Source organism: Oenanthe melanoleuca, chromosome Z (assembly GCF_029582105.1).
Source record: "Oenanthe melanoleuca isolate GR-GAL-2019-014 chromosome Z, OMel1.0, whole genome shotgun sequence".
Classification (NCBI taxonomy): domain Eukaryota; kingdom Metazoa; phylum Chordata; class Aves; order Passeriformes; family Muscicapidae; genus Oenanthe; species Oenanthe melanoleuca.
This window is the reverse complement of record NC_079362.1, coordinates 45921127-45939589: the sequence shown is the minus strand read 5'-3', so window position 1 is coordinate 45939589 and position 18463 is coordinate 45921127. Positions and strand designations below refer to the sequence as shown.

General features: G+C 35.1%; 1 protein-coding gene across 9 annotated transcripts in view; it reads right to left on the bottom strand.

Moving 5' to 3' along the window:
• Positions 1-18463, bottom strand: part of NFIB (nuclear factor I B) — a 168682-nt gene that overhangs the window by 21819 nt on the left and 128400 nt on the right. For 3 of the 9 annotated variants that reach the window (XM_056513153.1, XM_056513155.1, XM_056513160.1), the window contains 2 exons: positions 7867-8032; positions 4310-4392 (listed from right to left, as the gene is read on the bottom strand). The exons of 3 other annotated variants lie outside the window; for them this stretch is intronic. In XM_056513153.1, coding sequence (XP_056369128.1) covers positions 4310-4392; positions 7867-8032 — 249 coding nt within the window. The remainder of the gene's footprint in view (positions 1-4309; positions 4393-7866; positions 8033-18463) is intronic. 3 more of the 9 variants (XM_056513154.1, XM_056513157.1, XM_056513156.1) reach the window with 2 other exon arrangements.

Here is an 18463-nt window from a genome sequence, read left to right as displayed (position 1 = left end):
ATTCATCATTGCACTTGCAATAAATACAAGTGTCTATGCATCCTTTCATCCATCCATCCATCCATCCATCCATCCATCCATCCATCCACCCATCCATCTTTTTAAACTGTTTACACAGGCAAAGTATATGACTAGTATTTCTAGTAACTTTCTAGCATTATTGCCAGAAAAAGCATAAGCTGACTCGGCTTGTCATTTCAATACCATAATAAATCCATGAAATTGGAGGAGTGTGACACAAGTGGGCTACAGAAATGTCATCACATAACCATGAAGATCTTGGTCATTAAGACTTTGTTACTGAAGCAATGATCTTGCCATTAAAGTTGCATAGACCAACGCAGACACAACTAGAATCTGGCAAGGAATTGTGTCTACTTATAGAAGGTTAAATTTGACAGACTTTCCTCAGTTTGTTGGTTTGCTGCCTTTTTCCTCTAGTCTAGTCTTAGAAACCACAAATCTTCAATAAATGCAAATTAAGGGCAGGAGGGGGATGAAGGTGTGCCCATATAATTGCAAAAATTATCCAATCTTTCTTTTGTTCAATTTAGTTGGGACGTTTCTCAGCATAGATAAAGAACTTTGATTTGGCTTCAGAAAATACTTCTACCAATGACTAGTAGTAACATTAGGAAAAACTCTCTCATTCAGGTAGTAGGTCTTATCACATCTCTTGCTTTCTCCCATAGTGTTTTTCCTGCAGTTACATTATCAACACTCAGAAGCTGATGGTGAATCAAAAAAAAGAAAAACTAGTGGTCACTAATAATTTCTACTAGACAGAGGAGGTCTGATATGAATTTTTACAAGAAAATTCCAAGATACATATGACTCTTCAAATGCCACTGAAGCAAGATGTATTTTATGTAATTATCCATGCCCCAGCATAGAAATACCTGGCATTTCAAGGCAGGTGATGGGAAGATCCACCAGCTAGTGCAGCAGAAACTGGACTGCATAGTTCTAATTCCCCATTAGAATCTGGTCTTTCTAACTATCAATGTTACAGGCTAAGTAATGCATATAACATCACAATTTCCAAGTATCCAGATCAGTAAAAGCCAACAAATTCTTCCACTGGCCCTATTGTGCATTGTCTTTTGGAGTTTTAGTCAGTGCTTTCCATGTAAATGTGAGTATTTGGGATGCACTGTGCTTTACACTGTTTACTGGAATTTCTAGAACACTATCACTTTGTAAGAACTCCTTGTGAGTGTGTGTTGCAAAATACATGTGTAACTTTTAAATTTATTGTGGTTACTGTAACTTAAATGGGCTACATAATGGTTCCTTTTAGCAATAACAAAAAGTACTCAAGGGTACATGCCAATATTTCTCATTATCAGAAGGAATAAATCTTCATAAAGACTCCTCCAATGAAGTAAAAAAGGTACCAGTGACAATATTTATTCTTAAGGGGTCACTGTGCATTACAGGATATGGGGAATGTTTAAAAGACCTCTCTGGAACTAAAACCACGGGCTTTCTAATTGAAAATTTCTCTCCATTAATACAAAATGATTAATTGCCTTATTTCACATACTCCTTGATTTTTCTTTTCATTCATCATGAGTTGCTTTAAAGCAAATGCATTTAAAATCTGCCGCAAGAAGAGTGGTTTCTTTTAAATTGTTGTGAAGTAGTGAAAGGACATAGTAAATCAATCCTATTTCTGTCTTAGAAAAGGATAACCTTTGCTCTGTTAAAGCTGTTTAGACAATCTCAGTGCTCTGCCTTACTTGCTAGGTAATGTGTGTGTGTGTGTGTGTGTGTGTGTCTGTGTGTGTGTGTGTCTGTGTGTGTGTTTATATATATACATATAGTCTGTATGTATATATATATATATGTAGATATGTAGATGTATATGTAGATGTAGATGTAGATGTAGATGTAGATGTACATATGTATATGTATATGTAAATGTATATTTATATGTAAATGTACATATGTATATGTATATGTATATGTATATGTATATGTATATGTATATGTATATGTATATGTATATATCTCTGCATGTCACCTTTAGAACTGAGTGAAGGTAACTAATTCATTAGAAACATACCTATACACACATATATGTTCATATTTATCCATCTGAAAAACTTTCTAGTTTAAGAATTCTGCTCTTTCAGATGTTTTCAGCTGCATATACTGCTCCTTATTTTTTTACATATGTGTAGGCATTCATTCACACATACACACACAAACACACTCAGGCAAACACAGATACATCCATTACATATGTTAGAAGAGAAGAGTGAGTTAAGAGCAAAGACAGTAGTAAAATGCTGATATTTTTAAATATACTACATGGCTCATTGGTCACCAATTGATGCTCTTGGATTAATATAACTATGAAGCAATACACTTTAACACAGTAGCATTAAATAATTTTTCTTCTTCTGAAGTGTATATGAGATCTAACTTAGCTTCCCCTTCCCTGTGAGCCATTTGGCCACATTTTACCACGAAAGGGAGTATCAGACATAACACATGTAAACACCAAAGACCTCTGAGCTCCCTCTCACTTGATGTTCCAAAGACACTGCTAAAATTTTGAAGTCTATTTTGATCTATACAATGACAAAAATAAATAGAGAATGCAAAACATTATCAATATATCAGTCAAAATTCAGCCAAGAGAAAATTAAAAATGCTTCTATACTTTCTGGCATGTGCAGAGAAGTTTAGAAGTCTTCCAATGAGCTTGGAAGATAGAATAGATCTAAGCAGGAGCAGTCTGAGAAAAGAATTTTGTCCAAAAATACAAAGGGAAAAAATTATTGCACATCCCTAAATTAACAGGATGTCAGGGATATTTCACAGAATACTATATGAAACTTCACAAGAACTCCACAAATTACATTCACTGTGCATAAAAAGAGAGGTGTTGTGTGCGCTTCAAAAAATTGTAATTATATGCTGTGTATCTTTAAAAAAAAATCATAATAATTATAACACATTTAATAATAAAAAAAATCTTTGAGACGTTAAAAAAAATCCAGCAAAACAATATGCCTGAAAAGCTATTGAGGAATTAAAGGCTGGAAAACCCACTAATAGTCATTACATATTTTAATAGAAGTGTACAGATGTTTGAATTTAGATCCTACTGGTAAAAAAATACTTGACAACAGATCAGCTATTTTGAATAAAATATCATATTTATGATTTTTCTCTGAATTCTACATGTGATGACCTTTAAAATGGACATAAGGCCTCCTCAACATGAAAGTGGGTATAGATAAGGTGTTTCAGCTGAAGTACGGGTCAGCAATATCTTGGCAATGTAGAACAGGTAGGTTTACTGAAAAATGTAAATATATGAGATGAGGAACAAAAATGTATATAAACTGCTGACAGGAACCCAAGTCTGAGGAAAAAAATATAGTACAACAAATACCAAGGCCTATTTAGCACCCTCCTTCTTATTGCCACATTCAGCTTTTCTCCTTGCAACATTTGTTCATGCTGTGAATTTCAAAGTCCTCTACTGTTAAGATCTAAGAGGAACACAAACACATATCATAAAGTACATTAAAATTCTAAAGAGTCTGGATTTATTTTTGTAATGTACCATTTCTGTATGTGCATGGCCTTGCTACTGACTGCAGCTAATTTATTTGTATGCCATCATTAATCTCGGCTCTATATTTTCACAGTTTGAGTAAACACTCCATTTGCATTAAATTTGCAGCATTAACGAGATGTGAAATTTAAAATGCTACTTGAAATATAAATGATGTAAAAAACTAGAACAAAAACGTGGTTTTATCACATTTGAAATCAGCAGACCAATTTAAACCTATTACACTAGAAATGATGATGTGTTTCCTTGAGAATTTGGTTTTATAACTGATCTTTTAAGACTAAAAAGAAAAAACATGTTAAACATCTGGAGAAAAAGGAAACAAAATAACTTGAAAATAATAAACTGCATATTTTTGCTTTGAAAGTTTTGCTTATTTTTAAGCTGATTTTGAACTTAGTATTAGTTTCTTAAACATCTCATTCTACTTCCTAAAATCCTATTAAAGATTAAATTTATGAACTCCTGAAAAATAAAATATCAAAAGAAACATATTAGGTGTTCCTTAAGATGGAACAAATCTAAGAAACAAAGAATAGGCTAAATTGATATTTCTTAAAGCATACAGTGTGTCTTGAAATAACTTCATCTTCACATGGCAAATACTGAAACCCTCAAGATTTCAGTCTAATCCAAGATACCAGCGCCAGCATGTAGGAAGGTAATACCACAAAAGCTTCTCTATATCATTACACCCATGTGAAACTTGCCCACCTGTTGCTGGTGTAGGAAGGATGGGTCTCTTGGGCTTAGTCCCACATATCGATTGGCTTGGGATGTGCCTGAGGCTGTGTAGGCTGATTAAGGAAGAACAAAACATATTGATAAAAATACCAACCTACCATATCTATTACCTTGTGCAGGTACAGTACAAATATGAGAGATCCAGAGTTATGATTTTGCAGTATATAGGATGTGTCTTTTCTTTAAGAGAAAGCAAAAGAAATACTGGATCAAATTTGGAAAGGCATGTGTAAATTCCTATAAACTTCAATGGAAGCTGCATGTGCAAATCATAATGATGTCTCTTGACAATAGCAGTTCTTTGGATTAATTTTTTTCAAAATACTTCATAATGAATTTATTTGAACTAATCACACTTTTAATTTCCATTATACCAATTTAAAGCTGCTGTGAAATCACTGAAATCACAATGCTGAGTGAAAATACTCATGATCACATTATTTTTATTTCTGTAAAGCCTCTGTTTTTACCAAGAAAACCCCAAATGACTGTAAATGAAAAACATAAATTAGAATAAAAAGTTTGATTTATTTATGTAGAATGAAATTAATCTTTGCAGTAATTTGATATAATCTTAATAATATTTTGCTAAAAAGGGAGCTAATTCTCACTGTGCAACATAATAGCAAATATTCAACTCCCTCATACATCAGAAAACATTTTTTTTCTGAGGGGAGCTACCAAAATAATTCTCTTGCAGTCTGCTACAGAAGATTGAAGAAATCCATTTCTGAGGAGAAAGGGAATTTCAAGTGATAATGGGATTAGCTACAGAGAACGGATCCTTCACCTGTAGGACAAGTTCCTGTCTGGTCTCTCCAGTAATTCCTAAAAGTCATTACCTTCTCATGTCTTTTAAAGTCATTTATCATATTAGTTAGGTGGCTTACTCAACTTCCCAGTGTGGAGATGTCCACACTGCAATATGTAGCATCACAGTCTGGAAACTTGTTTGAAAAATGGCAAAGGCTTAGTAGCAAAACCACATACAAGCATGCCGGTGAGAAGCTAGATGAGAGTACTTACTAAAATGGCCTGCTGATATTAAGTTCACATGGAAAAGAACAAGAAAATGCATTCATTAAAAAAAAATAAAATTCTTTATACAGTAAACAGGTTTTACTGAAAGATTGTCATAAGAATTAACAAATAATTTGAAGGAAGTTATGGTGGAGGCCACAGGGCTCCCCAAATATTATTAAAGCCTGATATTCTACCTCATTATTAAAAATTCTCCTATAGCACTTCAGAATGAAGAGCAGTGGTAATCATTTTCCAGTTTATTCTCATCACACTGATTAATAAAGGTAATTTTTTCGTCCAGGTTATATAAATATATAACTATATATATTTTGAACCAATCAATCAGTCACTGCAAATAAATATAAAATATATTTAGTGTTGAGTTAATATAATATATTTAGTTGTTAAGTTAATATTAGCAATCTGTGTGGTGGAACTATTATGACTGATAACACACTTTGACTGCTAATACAGTTCATATGTATTCATGCATAATTTATATCAGAAGGACATGATCCCTCACTTTATGTTATTGTCTTCATCAACAAGCTATATTTCTTCATTTTTAAAATGCTCTTACTATTATCAATCCAGTGTCAAAAACCTTTACCAAGGAGATAGACTAATGCAGCTTTCTGAAAATCATAACATCCTGAGCAGGTGAGGTGTTATACACTGTCTTGTAGGCAGTACGGCCACATTCAAATAAAATTTTGATATAGGGATTTTTTTCTATTATTAGTTATGGGCTGTAGTGGCAAGAATTTACTTGGTAACTACTATGGAAGCATGAGGAAGCCTTATTTTAAGTAACTAACCCAAGATTTTCTAAAGATTCAACAGGAATCAACTACTCAGGTTCCCATGAATTGCACAAGAAATTGAGTGATGATTTAATTGGAAAATATAGTCCAAATCATTCCCGTGGTAGTAGGACAATGTACAGATTAAGTATGCTTTCCTATAATGATGATTAAGGTCATATTACCAGAAAACATCCCAGAAGAGTTCTGGCATTTACTGTGTTCTTTTTTGCCATTTTTATTAGAAACCCTGACCTCCTCTAAGAGAGATATATAGGTCAAGCACAATCATGTCAAAGTCTAATGAAACCACAAATATTTGAAACTGCACAAGAACTTAGTTTTCTCAGTTTTCTGTTCTGGTGCAAATGTTTAGAGCAACAGCTTGTACTTTGCTGCTAAAACTAACTCTTCTTAAAAGGTCAAAATAAAGTACCACAAATAACCAGTGGGGATACAGATAGACTCTACTACCTCTTAATGAAACTAATATACTGAAAGGGCAGATAAAAGTTTTCCATAAATCTATCTATATATATATTTATACTTAAGTACCAGTTTCTCCAAAAGTTACTACTACCCTTTTATAAGAAATGCTTAAACAGTTTTCCTCCTTTAAATCTTATGCCTTTGAGTCTCATCTCTGCCTCAGATTCTAATGAAAAGTTTTAAAGTCATATAACACCTGAAAAGGATACAGTTTATAGTCTCCAGCAATGACAGACCAATAGTTAGGGAGTGCATTTGAAGTTCAAATATTAAAGAGCTTTAGAACAAGTAATTTTAATGTTGCAAACCCTAAAGAAACTAATACTTTTACAGATTGTTCAGATTTTTTCCAAGAATGTAGAGGTGTCTCCTAAAAATCTTCACTACTCTGATAAATGCTGGTAACATCTCAAGTCCAAATAAAAGTACAAGGACAACAGAAATGCAGAACACAGCTAAAAAGCAACATTCTGCGCCACTGATCATTAATACTTTCAAGGGAAGAAATTAGTCTAGATATTTGCCTGTATTTCCAGAACTGCAATTCCATTGAAGATAATAGGAAAAATAACACTACATGTAGTAAAGAGCTTAAAATATTGAAGTTAGAGTTCATAATCTCCTATTTTAAAAAACTAAATAAGCACAAACAGTGCATCTATCATCCCTTGTAGAAATGATGAGGAATTAAAATTTTCTTTTAATTTTTTTGTTTAACAACATCAGCTGTTTTTGCTAAAAATGACACAACCTATATTAACATGCAATTATCATAGCTTGGATTAAGTATGTGTTGTAACAAGGTTTGATTTCTCTAGGAAAGTTCATTGAGGAGCAAATTATCCAGTCCATTTTTGTAATTCCATCTGTGGGTCATTGTAAAACCTTACTGTCTGGGTGTGCTTCTCAATGTCTTAACAATGTCCACCTCAGATGAAAAAAGACATTTTATTTTCCTTGAATAGTGGTCAAATATGCAGGCTTTTCCCTTTCATTTTGGTTGTCATGTCACAAACTTTGGTTTGCGTAACATGATCCGTCGGTTGAAACTTTGGGAGGAAAAGCTTTGCAGTCGGATCATGTTTGCTCTGCATGTGAAATGATGAGCACTCACTTGGTCAAATAGTAGGAAAAGGCGCCTTTTTCTGGCCTCAGTTTGAAATCGCATCAAATCTTCGATGGACATTTTTGGTTTCCTAAAGAAATACTTACTGGTTGCTGTAGGTGAAGATGCCTCACCTTCAGTGGATGTAGTGATGGGTTTAGTATCTGTCATGGTCAGGGTCACAGGTCGCACCGCACTGTGATGGGGAGAGGGTGCCAAAACTGGAGTAAAATGGCCAGGCACTTTCCCTACTACTTGACCACTGCTGTTAGGCTACAAAACAAAACCAAAAGAATGCCTTGTGAAACATACACATTGTGTTTAAGGAACCTACCTATCTCAGGGTTTTCCAGAACTGCCCATCATCACAGCATCTATGTGTTGTAGTGTGTTGTTCTAAATAGGCTATGAATTTCCATGGGATATTTTCACCAGGCAGGTAGGTCCCTTCTCAGATAGACAGTACATGCTTAGGTAGCACTACTTTTTGGCACGCATTCTTCTGCATTCTTCCTTCTGGGTGCACATGAATCAGATTGTTTCAAAATATTTTTCTGCTCAGGCACTGTCTGTGAACCACAATCCCCTGACAGCAGGAGTAAACTGACCAGGCACAGGCCCTAACGTATGAAGTGCTGAGAGCAAACCTCTGTTTTCACATGCCATACCACTCTGGCTTGGAGGATAACCAAGACTTGACCACGGTGAGTCCACAGAGATTACTCACACTGCAAGGCTAACTAATGATTCACAATTTGGGAATAGGGTAGAGGGTTTGGATATGATGCACTATAATGTGCACATCATAACATCTGGCAAAAAGCTACCTACTGAAAACACAGAAGTGTTTAATAATGGGAACTCTCCAAGTCAAGAGCATAATAAGTAACAACACTTCTTTCACAGATACAAGAGGCTGACTGGTAAGACCTTATGCGAGGTACAGGCCAACAAGGTAATATGATACTTTCTACATGTAGACATATCTGAATATGGCAAAGCTGACTGGTAAATATATGCTTATCCAGTGCTTAAACATACCTTAGACATTCTGCATGACCTCAAATACTTCAATGGTAAATAACTTGCAATAACAACTAGCAGTAGCAAACAGTTTTTACAACAGCAGCTGATAACTTCTGTCTTAAACTGATTGTGTGCTCTATGAGTCACAAGTATTCTAAAAGAGTCATACAAACATGAAATACTGGGAATTTTATAATCAGAAAGATCTTGTCAAATTAAGATAACTTAAAGACATTGACTGATAAAGAACACAACTGATTCAAGGAAAGGTTAAAAGAGGTAAGCATGACTATGTCAATGGAATAAAAACTGGACTGAGACAATTACCGCAAGTATGTGAGAAGTATAAACACAGAGAAGAGGAAGGAATTATTTTGAAAATACAGGAAATACATACTTGGGTAATGGAATGAAATTGAGAAGGAGGAAATTTAAAATTAATAGCACAAGAAATTTCCTGGCAGTATGATTTACTAGACTTTGAAAATACACCCAAGGGAGAGCCTTGTTTAGGACGTCTAAAACAAAATTAGCAGAAAATACTAGGAAATATAAGTGCAAATGGAAACCAATATGGTGTCCACATTGAGCAGTTAGATATCTCCTCTCTCTAAAATCACAAGACTTACAATGAAAAATAACAGCAAAAAAGCACACTAATTATGACTTGCAGAAAAACTACCTCTCGTAATGAGAAAAACTTTCTAGACACAACTTTTGCCAGTAAGACGTGCTCACTAAGTTGGACTGGGTTTTCACTTTGCTTCATGGGAGTGTGCTGCACAGGCAAGCTTTCACTCCTGTCTGGGCAGCACAGCTGTCCACACAGCCTGCTGGAGGGAATATCACCTCTCAGTGCACTTGGTAGCTTCTGGGTGGGGTTGCTGACCTGCAACCACAAGGCTACCTTAGGAGCCTTAGCTTATGTGATGTGCTAACATCACAAAAGTAACTGAGAATCTCTTACCAAAATCATCAACTTTTATTAAAACCAAGAAAGAAGATTCTGTGAAGTGCATGGATTTAAACAGACAGCTTACTTACAAAAACAACTGTCTCCAAAGACAGACTAGAATAAATTAGAATAAATTAAAATAAATTAGAAGGTAATGGGAGACCATGATGATTTACAGAAATGCATCACCTTATATTGTAATATGATCCTAGCCAACAGAAATCCAGTGGCTCACGTGGACCTCAGCTTTGCCCTTATCCATACAAGTTAACCCCACTCCTTGTTCAGACAAAGATTAATACAAAGATCATACTTTTCCCCCATTCTTTTCTAAACTAAGTTCTTCCCTGTGTGATACATAATGGCAATGCAGTACATCACCCCACTCCATCCAAACAGAAGGTGAAATCCTGTCCTTGTTGACACCAATAGAGAATTTACCAGGGATTCTAGTAGATGCACTTTGTGATCCCCTACATCAAGTGCCTCCATTACTTTATCTGTTTTTATTCCTCCAACTTCCTCCTAAATGGAAGTTCTGTATCTGTCTCACATGCAAAAGTGAGTGCAGATGCAATACGACACTGAGGTCTGCTAGACAGAAAAGAAACCTCTGAAGTAAAAAACAATGAAAACTTGTTACTTCAGCAAGTTTAATTCTTATAGTTCCAAGATTTCACACTCTGCACATTAGATTTCAAATGCAATTGCAATCCAGTTGTAGGTAAAGACATACCTGGTACGAAGTTTACAAAGACAATCATTCTTCAACAATCAAGCTGTCTTTGAGATGTAAACCAAGGTCCTCCTTTTGACTAAGGTTGCCATAGGAAATGTTACACTTGTAGTTTGCTTTATACTTAAATGATTTTCATGAGTGAGCTACTTTTGAAAGCAGAGTTTATGAATAGCATTCTCACAGTCTCCCAAATGCCATTTGAAGGATGTCTCTCATAAGAAGCCTTCCCAAACCATCCATATTTGTTTTTCTTGCATGCAGTGAATAATAAAGGGGCCGTTAACCAAACTTACATTTATCACATTTATAGTTTATATTTATATTTATATAATATATATATATAATATAGTTTATATTTATCATTTATAGTTTGCAGCTTAAGATCATAAAAAACAGATCTCATAATTGTCTCAAAGTTATTGCTTTGGCATGTCTTCAGATTTGCACAGATAGTGCTGCATCAGTTTATACTCAATTCACACTTCTATGGTTATCTTTGGAAACACAAAACTAAAAGCTTTTGAAATAAAAGTCTAGATTCTGAGTGGTGCAACTGATAGCAGTACAAGCTCATGAACATCAGCTCTCTCAAGTGTCTCAAGTCCTCTGAGCTGCATTAAGTTTTGAGTCCAAAAAGGGAAACCCTTTGGCCAGAAACAGGCCCTTCATAATCTTATTGAAAACTGATGGCTAGAAAAAACTTCTGTGACCAGTTCTCTTTTTTTGCTTTACTGTTATATCGAACAATATTTGAGCATGGAAACTGTGTCTGTATTTGGACAATATCTACTTGAATTACAAGTTCAAATACCTACAGTACATCATTTAACAAAAATAAATTTTGTCCTTATGCAAAACAAGTTCTGTACTCTAGTTTCAGTTTTCCTGAAGAGATTCCTACAGACAAATGCATTGCAGGTGAAGAATCAGCTGCTACCATCAAACAGGGCATCAATATGTCTGTGATGGATTCACAGAGGCAATGACTGAGGCACAAACCTCCAGCAAATACTGTAGAGGCAGATGTGTTAGATAAACAAACTGTGCATTGAAAAATCTGTGAGGAAAAGAAGTAAACACAATGAAGATCTGGGAAAATGAGTCCTTATTTATGGAGGCATACATTTTTCTACTGTTGGATTGGACATTAATTTGATTTTCAGATGTGCCACAATTTTCAGCTTTTTTAATTCCACACTACCTTGAATTGCCATGGTTTAATTCATTTACGTGCCCAAAGCCAAAGATAAGTTGTATTTGCTGTCACACCTGTAACATAATTCAGAATGTCAGGCTGTTGTTATCTGATGGTGTGCACTGTGAACACTTTATTTTAGTCCTCGGGTTTGATGTCTGAACAGAAACCTGAAACAGATATGAATACAGACTTTCTTAAAGTCTGGATTCACTGTAGCTCTTTTCCCTGAAAGAATTTTCTAACATATTTATAATCAGTAATTAATCAATCTCCTTTCAGACTTTTGTTCACATACATGCCCAAATATCAGCATATATTACCTTAGTTATTCAGTTACAATTCAGTGTTTTGTCATGCTACTTTCAGTGTCACAAAAGTATTTCTGATGCTATAATGAAATAGAAACTGCTGACATCTACAGATGAGCTATCCATATATAACAGAAGTTTGCCACATCTATTAAAAAATTCACACTATTTATTGCTTCAATTATCAAATATATTTGATGCTCACATATGCACTTTAAAAATAAATTGTAATTATACCACTCAATTCCAAATAAAATAAATCCAGTTTTCCTTGAAATCATAAGCACAAATCAGCTTTAAACCAATAATTAATAAAGAAATTATAATGAAATTATATTAATCTGTGCATGTCCTAGATATAGCTACACATGATACTCTGTTCGGAGTTTCAGAAAGAAGTTTCTTGGCTTAAAAAATTTTATATTACTCCAGCTAAACACTACACATGGAAAATAATGTATTTGCTTCTTAAAACACAGGTTTTCAATAGAAATTCTGTATTTCACAATGTTATCATATTATAGCCAGCTGACCCAGTGAATGCTGTTTAGTCAAACTGGATATCATGCATCTGTAAATAATGTCACCCATTTCCTCTCAAGAATTCCAGTTGCTTGTAAAGGAAAAGTTCCAACATTATGCTGAACAATATTGAACTGCAAAACCCTACAGCAGTGTAGTTTTGAAAAGGCTGATTGAGTTAATTTTGTTGACAAATGTTTAGGAGATACAGTTTTGGTTCCTTGGACCCATACCAAATATCTTACATTAAAAATTGTTTACTAGACACATCTGTGAACCTGGAGATCATAGCTAATAAGTACTGTTTTTGAGCCCTAGTCATTGTGCTGTGCAGTGTCCACAGAGAGTGACTAATGTTTTAGAATATCTACAACTGAAAGAAATCAGAATATCTTCCATTTTTCTAACTTTCCTCCTCTCCTTTTTGTCTAGAGCACTCTAATGCTCCACCACCTCTAAAAATTTAATGGCTATTTTATTCTCCCACCAGACAGAGCTCAACGGTGCAGCAGTCAGTTTCATGGAATGTGTGAAACACATAATCCCAATTTATCACCCATCTGACTAATAATGATGCTCTTGAGACTCTGCTAAACATAAGGGAACAGCGTGAGTAGAGTATCACCAGTGAGACTGTAGAAAATACTGCAGGGCGGTTTGAACCTGGTGGGGTCCATAAAGCATTTGCTTCGCATGAATCAAGGCTGCACAGGTTTCCTTTCTGCTATTGAACACTATGGTAGCAACAGAAATGCACTTTCCCTTCTTTTAGTGCCCCTTATCACTTTTCACAGGAATTAATCTCCCTAGTTTGTGTATTAACAATCTGAGTAACTCATCGAGACAGCACATCTTACACAGACCTCACTCTGAAATGCCACATCAAAGCCTCATGTGCTATGACACACAGCCACCCCTCAGCTTAAAAAATTAGCTATAGAAAAAAAGCTGCTGCCAGTTTTTGGCTTATAACCTCCCTTCTGTACTTTCTCTAAGAAATCAAGGTCTCAACTTTGATCTAGAAAGGCCTAAGCCTCATTCACTTGATGAATGGATGCTTGAATTTTCCTCTTGGTTTAATGCTGCTGAAACTGAGAGCAACTGCAGAGTTTCAGCAATGTTCAGTCTTGGGATTCATAAGGCACTCTAGAGTCCTACATGCTGAATCACAATTTTACCTGTGAGCTTGCAATGTCAATTATTTGTCAACAGGTAGACCACAAGAAAAAACCCAGTTTTCTTGTATATTTGTCTTAATTACAGGGTAAGTTTGTGTGACAGAAGCACAGGAAAGGAATTATCTTTGTAGATAGATGTTCAAAAGATATCTTTATGTTCCATAGTGTTTCATGCCCTCTGGAGACTTACGTATGTAGACCAGAAAAAATGCAAAGTAATCATTTACAACTGCAATTAAATCTTAAACACCTTGTCAAGTAGATAGTGTTAAGCTAGGACTCTCTCAATCTTCATTTCCCAATGACAACTAAAAACTGCACATTGCCTTATTTAATCTTCAATCATTTCTCAAAAATTACAAGGAAAACTTGCCCAGTAAGTTGAAAATTATTAAACATCAACAAATAAAAGAGGTGCTAGCTAAACCAAAGAAACCACATGCACACAATTTTGCTTTTTTTGGCTCATTCTGCTAGTACTCCCCCAAGAACCAACAGGAAATGCTTAGACCAGCCCAAAGAGAGCTTCACAAGATTCCCTCAACACCACCAAATGACTGTAGTTATTGTATTGAAGAATATAAGACAAAGCATCTGCCTGGCATCCCTGAAGAATGTGCCTTTCATTGAACAAAAGATTCAATATTGCAATCAATTGCAAGAGGAAAATAAGTGGCCTCATCGGCCTCCAGAAAAAGCTATTCTCAAGAACTTCAGATATTTTTGTCTTCAGACAAAGATAAAACCAATGAAAAGATAAAGCTGCAAACTAGCCCATGCTGCAATAAAGTAGGTTTTATCAGACCCAGGAATTTTAGCCAAATATGCTGCAAATATGCTGCAAATATGCAGCAGCTCTCTCAGCCTGTAGTACACAGCACATGTAAGCCATTTCTTGTAAGAAGAAAACAGTCCAATACTTATCTCCCATCAAGTTCAGTTGGTTTTACCATATCATGGAAACTGCATATTTCATCATAAGTATTGCAACATTTGAGTTAATGTTACAGGTAAACTGTGCCCTTCATAAAAACATACATAATAACAATAATGTAACTCTAAGAGCTTGGAAGATTGTCTGTTTCTGTTTGCATGGTTCAGTCAGAAGAAAAAAAAAAATTCTTACAGATACCAGGATGTTCATCAGCAGGATTCACCTCAACTGTTTGCATTATGTTTCCTTTATGACACTTGCTGATCCTTTTTCTGTGATTCACCACGCCTTCATAGGAAATTATTCCATTTAACTCAACTGTGAATTATGTTTGGAGGTTCTGGGTTTGATTTCAGCCACACAAGTGATGTTGTGCTTGACAGTTTTTCAGGCTCATTGGAAGTCTTGTGTTGATACTGTATATGATTCACACACTCCTGAGTAATAATAATTTCATGTGTGTGCAGATTTTTGTGTGTGTGTGTATGTGTGTGTGTATCTGTACTTGTGTACACAGAAACAGAGGAGGTAACATTTTCTAAGATTAAAAGATTCACCCATATGAAATTATTCAAAAAGGAAATACATCCTGGAAATTTGTGGTAGCTTTGAAAACCTCAGCCTCTACATGGATAAACACTATAGGTGGATTCAACACATATCAATCAATTAGTTTTTGATGAAGCTTGCATTGAATTACCAATATCAATCAGTGACCCCTGCACCCCATCATAATGCAGATACATCCCCACACATACAATCTCAACCAGTAACATGAGTACATAGCTAAGAAAAAAAGCACAGAAATAAGTATACTAAAAAGGGCTTAGCAGAAATTCTAAATCAGTGGAAAGTACAGCAGTTCTCAAAACCCTGGGAACTTACCAGACTACTAGCTTGAGACAAGTCCAGCTCTAAATCTAACAAAGTCTATTTCTGTTCAGTACATTTGTTTGTTTATTCTCCATATTGAGCAGGGGATAAAAAGCAGATATTCATGAAACCAGCAGCAACAGCTCTCTTTTGTTTAGGATCATCCATTGTTGAACCATTTTTCACTGCAGCCAAAGGGCCTGTTTGAACTTCCTGACTGTTCATCACACATAATTTGGACTATTTAACATTATGTCAAGAAAATTGCTCAGTGCTTCCCATAATGGAAACCTATGAGAGCTCTATATCCTTGAACTAATTTTACTTAAAGTATTCCATTGAATAGCATGATTGTCTCACTATAATCAGTGCAGCAGTAATGTAATTAATCTCAAAATTGCTGTGGGGAGTACAAGGCATCTCAGTTGCTTGTCGTAACAATCTAAATTAGTGTATTACTGAAAGATGTTCAGGAGGAACAGTTCATTTTAGGTAAATGCCGTCAGGGTATCCATCCTTTCTATTTCTACAGCTAAATTAAAGCTATCATCATACTTCCCCTTTTGAAATCCAAATGAGTATGTTTTGAGGTGGGAAAGTATAATTAAATTTGATGTATTCCTACAGATGCACTTTTGTATTTTATAATAATTAATTTAAAAAAAATTCTTCATGTTTTATTTAGAAAAGTAAAACTGGTTTGGCTCAAAACATCCTTTTGTATCAGAACAATTCCCTTTTGTCACTGAAACTTCACAGACAGTTACTTCCTAAGCAAAAAATTCATCCTGCTGCTTTACTTTCTATACAGCCAAACTTTAACTATTTTATTTAGAGATATTTTGACTAGGCATGCAACTACTCCTACTTACAGCAAATCTCAGGGATGAACTTCAAAGGATTAAATTTTTTAAGTATTCCACTAATAACCATGGTTAATGATAATAAATTATAGTGAATAGTGCAGATGCCTGAAATTGCACATTTGGTGTTATTTACTCCACCCTATCTTGTCAGGAACTAAACCAAACCTCAAATGAAATGACAAAAACTACCCTAATAAAAAGGTTATGAAAACCAATGAAAGTAGTAAATTTGGGCTAATAAATTAATATTGTTATTCCCTATGGAACATGCAAAATATGAAGTCTTCTCAGCTTACTACTACTCTGTAAAAAAATCAGCAGACTAAAATTTTATCTTTTAAGGTCAAAAGAATGTTTTTCCAACCTGAGATAAGGGAAAGTTGATCAAAAAGTTGAAAGCATAACTCCTGCTCAATGAATATACTCTCCAATATTAAAATCATAAGACAGCACATTTTTCAACTGAAAGAAAGTCAGATACTTCATTTAGATGTTGTTTTTTTCAGTAATGATCCAAAGCAGAACATGGAACAATCCAGAGAGATTATCACCTAATCTGCTCTTTTAACATATATAAGAAATCAAAATGTAAGTTAAACAAGCACTGAATAATTAAAGAAATGCATAACAGTAAGGGCCTGATTTAATTTGCATAATTTTTCCCTTAATAGTGCCTAATTAAGACATCAGTTAAAAAAAAAATCCAACAGAACTCTGAGATTTTCCGCACTGAATTAACACTGAGGATTTTTAATGGGTGTCTTAATTAGACTTTGTTATTCATGGAAATTTTGCACAAATTAAAATCAGGTCCTGCATGCAACATTCCCAGCTGAGTCTCAGAAAAAATGCTATACAGAATTGAAAGAATTTTAATCCATGTGCAGATAGCAATTTGTATTCTGAAGTCAACATACTCCACATTCAGTTTTTGGTTTAATTTGCAGTTATGCTGTAACCAACAAAACCCACATGGGATTTAATTATTCAAAGTAAATTTTGATTTTATGAACCCACTTTTTTTCCTTTTTTTAATTAATTAAATACCTAGAAAGTCATGGAACTGGACCAGGAAATTATTCCATAGGGACAATAGGCACCATGACCTTCAGCACAGTCCAATGGGTACATGTCTCTTATTCAACAGAGAAAAGTTTGATTCAGTCTCAAGTTCCATTGCTGCTGTAACCAAGTTGAATGCTGCAAGGCCTGTCATTATTGGTGAAAAACAAAATTAACTAAGTCAAAAACAAAATATTGCCATAGCAACCCCTTCATCCCTGTTAAGAAAGTCCTTCCAAAGGAACCTAACTCTTAGGAGAAGGAAGACCTGTCTCTTCAGTTTACATAACTAAGGCTCTTCCAAAAAACATGCTAAAGCAAAAGCAACAGGGCTCAAGAGCCTTTCAGACAAGTCATTAAAAAAATAACAACCTGAGCAGCAAAGATTACTTTACACTGACATTGGACATATTCCAAATATTGATAGACCAAGTCTCAACTGCAGTTTATCCTGTAGTGCAGATCACATGGTATGCAGTGTGCTGATGCTATCATGGAAAGTAGTTTTGCACACAGTCCTTCACAAATTACTTCACTAATGAAAAACATATTAATTTCCAATATCAGACACAACTTTGAACCCATAGAGTTGCCAGGAACACATCTGCTACAGCATGTTTTCTATAATGGAAGAAGAAAGAATTTGTATGTCTGTGCTCACTATGCAAAGAAATTCAGTGTGTATGGAACAGGGCAAGTACCAACTTGCAAGAGTTCATTTTCATTGCCAGTCTACAAATATACCTGTATGTCCATGCATGTGCTTGGACATGCATATGTATCAGTACACATCTTGCAGTGGAGCTTTGCCTCTGGTGGCCCAACCTGCACGAGGGGTGCAGGAGCAGGACCTGCCCTGTTGCTTTTGCCAGGGCTTTCCATAAAGTTTTTTCTTATGCTTGAGGAAAAGCAAGTAAATATGATTAACCTGCACCCTTTATTCAACCACGATGAACAGGATAAGTTGTTCAGATTTCTCTAAGACCAGAACTGGCAGGACACCAGTCTAGGTGCCCCAGAAGACACATATTCCTAACAGGACT